Consider the following 10,356-nt stretch of genomic DNA (forward strand, 5'->3'; position numbering starts at 1 on the left):
CCATTACATTATTGGTCCCTTTTAAGTCTGGCATTTCTCACTACTTACCACACACACAAATAAACTGCAGGGACTTCCCTGGTGGCGTGGTGGTTAAGAATCCGCCTGCCAATGCAGGGGACACGGGTTCGAGCCCTGGTCTGGGAAGATCCCACATGCTGCGGTGCAACTAAGCCCGTGCACCACAACTACTGAGCCTGCGCTCTACAGCCCACGAGCCACAACTACTGAAGCCCGCACTCTTAGAGCCCGTGCTCCACAACAAGAGAAGCCACTGCAATGAGAAGCCTGCGCACCACAACAAAGAACAGCCCCCACTGACCACAACTAGAGAAAGCCCGTGCGCAGCAACGAAGACCCAACGCAGCCAGAAATTAATTAATTAATTAATTAATTAATTAAAAAATAAATAAATAAAATAAAAATTAAAAAAAATTAACTGCAGCTGAGATAAAGACATAACACTGAAAACATACAACCATAAAAATACCAGAAGGAGGGGCTTCCCTGGTGGCGCAGTGGTTGAAAATCTGCCTGCCAATGCAGGGGACACAAGTTCGAGCCCCGGTCTGGGAAGATCCCACATGCCGCGGAGCAACTAGCCCCGTGAGCCACAATTACTGAGCCTGCGCGTCTGGAGCCTGTGCTCCGCAACAAGAGAGGCCGCGATAGTGAGAGGCCCGCGCACCGCGATGAGGAGTGGCCCCCACTTGCCGCAACTAGAGAAAGCCCTCGCACAGAAACGAAGAGCCAACACAGCAATCAATCAATCAATAAATAAAATTAAAAAAAAAATACCAGAAGGAAGTACAGGGAAATATTTCTATAATCTTGAGGTAGCATATCACAAAAACCCAAAAGCCGCAGGCAGATCTGACTACATAAAACTTTTAAAATTCTGTGTAAAGAAAGACACCATTAAAGTGGTTAGGGACTTCCCTGGTGCTCCTGTGGCTAAGACTCTGCGCTCCCAATGCAGGGGGCTGGGGTTCAATCCCTGGTCGAGGAACTAGATCTCGCATGCTGCAACTAAAGATCCCGCACACAGCAACGAAGATCCCACGTGCCACAACTATGACCCAATGCAGCTACATAAATAATTTTTTTAAATAAAGTGGTTAAAGATGATTTATGGCTTTATTTCCCCTCCCCCACCATTATTTTACCTACTCATTGCTTTCCAAAAACGGTTTTTGCTTTCCTTGCAATTTTTCCTTTCCGTGCAGATTTAAAAGCTTAAGTTCCATGCAAAGTCCTGTTTTAATAAGAATTTAACCTAAATTAAAAACTGTGTCTCTGCAATATTAAGTCTTCCTATTCACGGACATGGTAAAACTCTCCATCTAATCAAGCCCTTTGGGAATTCTCTGGCAGTCCAGTGGTTAGGATTCAGTGCTTTCACTGCCTTGGCCCAGGTTCCATCCCTGGTCGGGGAACTAAGATCCCGCAAGCCACGTGGTGCAGCCAAAAATAATAATCAGTCCTTTTTTTCTTCCACTAAAATAATCTGATATTCTTAATGCATAATTTGCAATTTCCTGTTAAATCTATATCTATAATGCAACATTTTTATTGTGAATGAGACCTTTCTATGACATTTTTATGGTTGATTATTGTTCTCATATCTTATTTATATAATTTTTGTTTGTTAATCGTATATCTGGCGATGCTGCTGAGCTCACTGGTTTTAGTATCTTGTCAATTGATTCCCTTTGTGGATGGATATATCATGTGAAAATAATGAGTATAAAAATACGGAAATAATAATGACTTTTGAGTGGCCAGTAGCTTTAATAGAATATTAGTTTTGATTGTAAACATTCTTGTCTTGTTCCTATTTTCACAGGAATGTTTCAAGTATTTTCCCATAAAGCATAACTTTCACTCTAAAAAAAGTTCAAAGATAAATGAAAAACTAAGAGAAAATATTTTAAAAGCATATGACAAATGAAAAGTTAATATAACATAGAGATTACTACCAATCAATACGAAATAGACAAATGATCTTTTTTTCCTTAACAGGCAAAAGATGCGAACAGGCATTTACGAAAACAATTAAAATGGTCAAAAAGCAACGAGATGCTCAACTTCACTGTTAACGACATGCAACTTAAAATAATTAAATTACTATTTTTCACCTATCAAGTTGGCAACTGTACAAAAGTTCATAGCATCCAGTATTGCCAAGGTTGTAGGAAATGGGGACATTCACACATGGCTCTGACTGTGTAAATTGTTACAAACTTCTGAAATTCAATTTCACAGAATCTATTAAAATTTAAAATGCACATATCCTACCTATGAATCTATCTAGAAAAACAAAAAGATAACTATATAAGGATGCTCATTACAGCATGGTTTATAAGACAAAAAAGCTATAAGTAACCTAAATCGTTCATCAGGATGGGTCTAGACAAATTAAAATAGTTGGAATACTATGCAACAATTTTTAAAATGTGAAATGACTTAGAAAATGTCTAAAATACATTTGTGTGGTCCATTGTAGGTGCTCAAAAATATGTTTTGGATGAAATAACAAATTTATGAACATAGAAAAAAGCCTGGATGTATATACACCAAACTTGTAAAGGTGACTACCTTCAGGAGCATGGAATAGTAAATGGCAAAATATTTTTTGCCTTTTAATTCTTTTTTTTTTTTTTCTTTTGCGGTACGCGGGCCTCTCACTGTTGTGGCCTCTCCCGTTGCGGAGCACAGGCTCCAGATGCGCAGGCTCAGCGGCTATGGCTCACGGGACCAGCCGCTCCGAGGCATGTAGGATCTTCCTGGACCGGGGCACGAACCCGCGTCCCCTGCATCGGCAGGCGGACTCTCAACCACTGCACCACCAGGGAAGCCCATGCCTTTTAATTCTTTTGTGCCGTGTGGACTTATTAAAATAAACATGAGCTAATTTTTTTAATTAAAGATTTATTTCTGATGATCGCGCTCCATTTTATCTGTTCTATGATGATCTTAAGAGCACAAGGATTTGCTGTCAATTACTCAAAAAGTGGAGCGCTCAGGGAAATGAAATCTGCATACAAAAGTGGCTGGCAATTCTTTCATAAGTATTTTTTTTTCTTTTGGCATCTCCGTTAATTCTCCTAAACTCACAATCTGACACACCTAAATAGAATCGACATTTCCTTCCATCAAGTGCACTAAATGCATAGCCCATCTTTAGCAGAACCCCTCCCTTAAGTTGGGAATAGAATTTAAAGAAAGGCTCAAGTTTTCCTAATGTAGCCGGTCCCACGGGCCACCCTGCATCGCTAAGTCTCCAAAGAGATTACATTCTCCTACTGAGGGGAGTCCTATGGCTTTTTCCAGGCGAGGAGGCCAATGTTAGATTGTGGACGGTCTGGAATAAAGGCGGAAGCGATATAAGGAAATCAGAGACTTCGGGGTGCGCAGACTATGCCAGGGCATCCGTTCTCAGATTGGAGTCGAGTGTACTTGGCAGGAGCGTGCAAAAAAAGTTAACTCCCCTCCCAGCTGACGCGGCGGCCCTCAGAATCTGCAGATCTGGGCCTGATGGAAAGGTCGGGGAAAGATGACCTCGACCGAATTACATGAAAAAGCCTGGTACGAAGTATTCTGGCTTTATTTGGGGCTCCAGGCTCAAAAGCGACAGGGAGAACATCTGGGAGGAAGGGAGAGTGATAGCGCTTCTTCAAGGAGTCCTAACCAGCTCACCTAGCAAAACCGCTCAACGAACACTCAGCGTACCAACATTTCAGGGCACTCGTTCCTTCCCTGAATCAAGATGGCCGCCGGGGCGCGCCCCCACAACGGCGCAAGCGCCGTACCTCCAATCCTCCCTCTTCCCGTCCTTCCGCGCGCCGGCATCGCCCACTCGCCCACTCGCCAGCTGCACTCCCTCGGTGAGCCCTCAGCCTCACCCGCTTTCTGTCTGCCCCCGCCCTTCCAGGGTCGCGAGCCCGGAAGTGGATAATGCTGCTCAGGGGGGAGAGGACGAGGGGGGAAGGGGAAGTGCTTCCGGGGAAACGGGTCCCGGGTTGGTGTTTGTAAACTTGCCTCGGTTCCGGCGGGGGCAGCGGTGGCCACGGGTTTGGCACGGCGTGCTGCGGCCTGGAGGAGGGGCCGCGCGGCGGGGGAGACAGCAGGAGGCCGCGCCTGGCAGGTAGGAGCACGCCCCAGGGAGCGCAGCGTCGTCTGGGCAGACGGCAGCGCTTCAGCAGTTCGCAGGCCGTGGGGCGCCGCGCGGGAAGGGGGAGGGGAGGGGAGGAGGGGCGCGTGGCGAAGGGAGGGCGCTCCCGGGGAGGGGTAGGGGCCGCGCGCACATCACCGTCCGGCCGCGTCACCGGCTGGGCTGAGGGGGCTTGCTCGGAAGGGACGCGGGCGCGAGCACGCACCTTGCGCGCTCCTCGGCTCTCTCCGGGTGCGTGCGGCGGGCGCAGCGGCTGGCTGGCTGTCTGGCTGGCGCGAGGGAGGGAAGATGGGAGGGAATGCACAGAGCTGGGCTTCGCCTCCCTGCCTTCCACCTCCGCAGCGAGTTTACGTACCTTCGGGCTGACTCAGAGAATGCGCACGTGTGGGCCGGCCCGGGAGCGTACTGCCGGTTCTGTTTCTGCCTGCTGCCCAAGCGCCCAGCCATAGCCCCTGAGCTTTTCTCTACCCCACTTCTGGTCGCCTTAATAGAGTGCGAGCTTCGCGGGCCGGCCCACTGGACACAAAAGCCCCAGAGGACCTCCGCCCCCTTCTTCCAGTTCTAAGATGGCAAATCCAAGCAGTTGGCCTGCTGCAGTTCCTCCACCAGAGGCCCCAGTTACTTTTGCTCCTGTTGGCTGCCCGGAGACCAGTTTCAACTCATGACCTAGAAAGAAAACTCTGCTTGACTGATGTCTTCTTTTGGAGTTGCACAGAGAGCGCCTGGCAAAAAAAGAGTTCACCTCACTGCAGGTTGTATGGTCTGAGGATGTTGCACCTAACAGCCCCCTCTCCCTTTCTGGTTTCAGATTTCTGAAACAGATCGTGAACTTCATCTAGAGAATTCAGCTGGATAACCAAGACTGGAAGACTCTGTTTCTTCAGACAGTAGGCAGGAGCCAGGCAGAGACCAGGGATTCTTGGAACATCCATCTTCCTTTTGGAGGACACTAAGTTCTGTTTGAAGACAAAGACAGTTCAGTATGGCAGCAGGACTGAAGGGACACGAAGGAGTTGTTACAGTGATTTGGTGACAGTTCTTCAAACAGCAGTGTCTTAAGGAGAGGTGGATCGAGAAACTCGTGAACTTTTGGGTTGCATTAAGTGAGAAATCAGCATGGCTCAGGTAAAAAGCTCTCCAGTCCTCCTCCTTCAAGATCACTGGGAAGCGTGTTTGCAATTTCACTCTTGAATGCTGCCTTAGTCAACCTATTGACCAACCCAGTGAGCGAAGCTCTGTATTAAGCACCAGGGGGAGATCTAGAGGAAGGAAAGGAGACAGGCCACAGCCCCTGCCTTCAGGGAGCTTCCAGTCAAATGAAGGAGGTAGGCTATACTGCATCACAGGCCCTGATGGGACATTTGCAAAGCAACATGTACTCAGTTTACACTTGGTACATTAACTGCTGAAGGGCATGAGGGAGTGAACAGTCTGGTGAATGCTTCATTTGTTTTTTTCAACAGGAATTTAGTGAGCTCCTGTTACACGCAAGGCATTGTGCTGGGAATACAAAGATGAATAAAATTGTCCCTGTCCCCAGCAAGCTTCCAGGCTAGTTGGGTTGGGGCGGGGGGAGATGAAGAGACACTCTATTGTTTATCTTTATATTCACAACACCTAGTGGCTGGCTAGTAGTAGAGACATAGTGAATCTGTTGATTGAAGGAATGTGCAACAATAGAGATATGTACACTGAAGAGGAAGGAATGATCCTGCTGCTTGGATGAAAAAAGTTGAAGCTGGAAGGATGCATAGGATTTTGCTAGATAAACAAGCAGAACAGGGCATTCAGACAAGGAGAACTGCATGGGCAGAGGCTTAGAGACATGGAAGGATGTGATGATGTTAGGAGTACTGTAGGTAGTTTGCTAGTTAAGGAGGAAAGGATTTAAGTGAGGCATGGTTAGAGGAATATGGTAGATAGTGATAGATGGGAACGTTAGGGTAAGGGAGTTGTTTCCTGGAGAAACAAGCAGAGTGTGACTGAAGGGCCTTTTATGCCTTGCTGAGGAATTAGTCTTTATTCTGTAAGGAATGGGAACTCTCTGAAGAATGTTAAGCAGCAGAGTGACGTCACATCAGTGTGTTTGGAAGGTAATTGTCATTGCAGGGATTCAGGATGGATTGGAGAGACAGGATGATTTGATAGGTTATTGTAGTTATCTGGGTAGAAAAGCTATATGCAGGCAACCCCAGAGCTGCTCCCAGCTTCCTTCCAGGGACCCTACCCTACCAGTCTCACCAGGATGGCAGCCTGATTACAGTATAATTGGCTTTCTTCCAGCTGCATGCATAGCTTCCTCCTTTCCATGCAGAGTAGGGGCCCTTCAGTTTCTTCTTCCTTTGTTTGCAGCCCACTTCACAGCATCGTGTTCACTCTTGCTTAAGTCATTTTTAAACTGCATGTATAGCAGGGAATGTGAAAAAATATGGATATGCACACATATAAATGGTGGGCCGGGGTGGGGGAGAGAAATTGTATATTCAACTCCAAAATCCTTCCAAGTGTTTTAATTTTTATATCTGTTGTAATTGGCAACATCTAGGGAATTTAAAATCTACAGGGAGAAATTAATCTAACTTTACTGATAAACATGTTTGTAGGACCCGATAGAATGTATGTTTGGCACCAGTGAGGTCTGCCAATCATAAGTCGGCTCTGTGAAGCTGAGTGTCATCAAGAGAGGAAGAAGAAAAAAAAAAAAAAGAGGAAGAAGGAGGTTCCCCTAGAAATCTCCCGTGTCAGTGGGTCAACAGGAGAGACCCTCGTGCCCACACACAAAGCTTAGAAATGCTTCAGAGTAATACATAGACACATGCTTTACCCAGCACAGTGCTCATGACAGAAGTGTCAGTGACAGAAGTGTCAATGACATTGATTATTCACTTGGTCTGTATCTAAATGCTGACAGATGACAAAGTGAGTAGTTCCTGGTGAGATGAGTTAGGGAGGACTCTTGAAGGAAGCGGGGTTTTGTGGTGAGGAGGAACGCTCCCTAGAGAGAAGCAGCATGTTAGTAGCTGGGTGTGAAAGGTAGTTCTATAGAAGTTGGCAGTCTGTTTTTGCCGTGCCCTGCCAGGTGACCTGACACCTCGTCTCCTTTCAACTTAGGCAAGTCTCCTGGCTTGTGAAGGCCTAGCAGGTGTGAGTTTGGTTCCCACTGCAGCCAGCAAGAAGATGATGCTGAGCCAGATTGCCAGCAAGCAGGCCGAGAATGGAGAGCGGGCAGGTAGCCCTGATATGCTGAGGTGCTCGAGTCAGGTACAGCACTTGAGTCCATTGCGGCACCTGGGGGTCGGGTGGCCCGAGCTCTCTGCCAGAAGATGCCCAGCTTTGATTCCTTAGTGCTTCTATTTAGGGAAGTGGGAAAGGGGACCCAGCTGGGGAATGAATGAATGTGGGTATTTTAGAGGATACAGAAGAGGGTACAGAAAAGGAAGGTCTTTTCTGTACAGCAGCTCCTTAAAACCAGGGTACTTGGAGAGGAAACGAATGCGTACTTTCTCTAAACCTCTGGGGCAGGTGATTTACTCTCATTTATAAGTTGTCTCAAAGCACCTTTTTGGCCTCCTGTCTTGTGTTCTGAGATGGACTATGAATTTAGATTTGATTTGTATTCAAAGAGCCACCGAAAAGACAGCGATAAGTCCCGGAGCCGCAAAGACGATGACAGCTTGGCTGAGGCCTCTCATTCAAAAAAGACTGTTAAAAAGGCAGGTAATGGGGAATTCCCAGCGGTCCAGTGGTTAGGACTGGGCGCTTTCACTGCCGAGGGCAGTCCCTGGTCAGAGACTAAGATCCCACAAGCCATGCAGCACGGCCAAAAAAAAAAAAGAAAAGAAAAAGGCAGGTAATGGGGTAACCCCCAAACTGGTCCGGTTTGGGAATAGGGCAGTCCTCCTCTTTCTTCCCTCTCTGGCTCAACCCGGAGCTCTCCCTAGATGTTTTGCTCCCTCATAGCCAGTGAGTGTGTCACCCTGATTCCATCCAGAGACCACTTTGGTAATTGATCTCTGCCCTCTCTGAAACATCCTTGGTAAGGGAAGGAGGGTCAGGGGAGCATGAAATTCTGTGGCAAAGGGGCAGGCCGACTCCCCCTCAGGTCAATTCAGAGCGTTGGGTTTGACAAGGCAGATAGCTTGCCCACCCTACCTCCTTCCTTAGAAGGTCTTTTAACTCTAAGGAATATGGGAGATGACAGCATCAGAGAGGTTACTTTGTCCAGCAGTTGGAAATAGACCCAGAGCAGAATGGGGGCAAGAAGGGGGCAGAGGGATAGCCTCATGACATACCTGACTCTTGCCCCCAGGTGGTGGTAGTGGAACAAAATGGTTCTTTTCAAGTAAAGATTCCCAAAAATTTTGTTTGTGAACACTGCTTTGGAGCCTTTAGGAGCAGTTACCACCTCAAGAGGCACATCCTTATTCATACTGGTAAGTCTCTTGCTCACATTCAAAGGGGGAGAATAGTCCCTAGTTTGTATTATATTTGTGTGTAGCTCTTGTTGGGTTTATTTTGAGGAGTAAGTATTAGAAATACTTACTAATAGAGAAAGAAGGTAAGTGAATGAGGCAGAGAGATTGTATGTATCTAGTGTCACTGAGACCAGCAGCTTTGGGGACCCTTCCCCATTAGGTGTCTGCACATTACTAAAAGTTAAAGATTTCTGGGAAAATACCTGGAATGAGGTCCCTGCCGTGTATACCTCCTGATGTTCGCTTCTCTCTCCACCTGGGCCAGGTGAGAAGCCATTTGAGTGTGACATATGTGATATGCGCTTCATCCAGAAGTACCACCTGGAGCGTCACAAGCGTGTACACAGTGGGGAAAAGCCTTACCAGTGTGAACGGTGTCATCAGGTAAGCTCACGTGTCATCCATTCACTCCCACCCACGAACTTTCTTCCCTAAGAACCAGGGCTTGCCAGCATTCCCTGCCTGACGAGGGGCCACCTAGCATTCCTGGCCACGATAGAGTTAGTACCTCAGGGTGATGTATATCTCTCTGGCCTTATGCAGCTGATCATGGGTAGGGGCCATTAGAATAATTGTAATAATAATAATAATAGCGTTTTTCGTGTACTTACTCCGTGCTAGGCACTGTGAGAGCATATTTGACATTACTTTGTTTAACCTTCACGTTAACTCCGTGAGGAAGCTGTGCTGTCCTGATTTCACCCATAGGGAGATTGAGATTTAGAGAGGTTGAGTTTCCCAAGGACACAGCAGAGCCGGGACAAGAGACAAACTGAATCGAACTTCAGAGCAGGTGCACTTTGGAGGAAGAGATAAAATCTCTGCCCTGGGAGGTCAATATCTGATCTGTAGAGAATGTAAGAGCCAGGACCAAAATAAGACAAGAACAAGAAATGAGAAACGATAACAACTAACACTTCCTGGATGCTTTGCTGGGTCTCAGGCTTTGCTCCGTGCTCTTAGGTTGAATCTGCAGAACACTAGAATGAAAGCTCCAGGAGGCAGAGACCTTGTCCCTCTGGTTCTCCACTCTGCCCTCAGCCCCAAGAACTGTACCTGCCTTGAGATAGATACTCAATAAATATGTGATAAATGAAGCAGCCACTCTGTGAGTAGGTACCTTTAGCCCCATTTTACAGATGAGTGTACAGATTCAGGGCTGTTAGATAACTTGCCCAAGGTCACACGGCTACTAAGCACTAGGCCAGAATTGAGACTTCAGAGCTTGTGTTCTTAACTACTGTGCACTCATGCCATCTGTGTATGTGCCAAGGGGGTGTAGAATGGGATGTGTGCCTCTCCCGTGTGGGGAAGGCAGCTCTAGCCAATATTAACTGAGTTTCTCCTCTCAGGCACTTAACCCTCCCTTTCTTCTCAGTGTTTTTCTCGGACAGATCGATTACTCAGACACAAACGGATGTGCCAAGGGTGCCAGTCCAAGACTTCCGACGGGCAGTTTTCTCTATAGGCGCAAGGGGCCCCGGGTGGTGGGAGTGATCAGAAGATTCTACCGAAGAGCGCACCCCTCTGGTCTGATGGTCCCACCACCACCCCGTCTGTACCTGTCCCCCTCCTGGAGGAGTGGACCCAGGAGACCAGAAGAGTGCATCGGGGACAGCGGGCCCCAGAGCTTCAGCTCTGTAAATAATCTGAGACTATGAGTATCTCGGGGAAGTTCCTTCAGCATTCCTGGGTAGGGAAGCTAGT

The 10,356-nt window shown here is 47.3% G+C and overlaps 1 protein-coding gene across 1 annotated transcript; it reads left to right on the top strand.

The window, feature by feature from the left end:
• Positions 1-4,077: 4,077 nt before the first annotated feature.
• ZNF740 (zinc finger protein 740) lies at positions 4,078-10,117 on the top strand (the record flags this gene model as incomplete). Its single annotated transcript, XM_079714609.1, has 7 exons — positions 4,078-4,147; positions 4,983-5,299; positions 7,286-7,435; positions 7,762-7,887; positions 8,484-8,607; positions 8,915-9,033; positions 10,028-10,117. The coding sequence occupies exons 2-7, from the start codon at positions 5,291-5,293 to the stop codon at positions 10,115-10,117; spliced, it is 618 nt and encodes a 205-aa protein (XP_079570735.1). The 5' UTR covers positions 4,078-4,147; positions 4,983-5,290.
• Positions 10,118-10,356: the final 239 nt, after the last annotated feature.

Source organism: Hyperoodon ampullatus, assembly GCF_949752795.1.
Source record: "Hyperoodon ampullatus genome assembly, chromosome: 11".
Taxonomy (NCBI): domain Eukaryota; kingdom Metazoa; phylum Chordata; class Mammalia; order Artiodactyla; family Ziphiidae; genus Hyperoodon; species Hyperoodon ampullatus.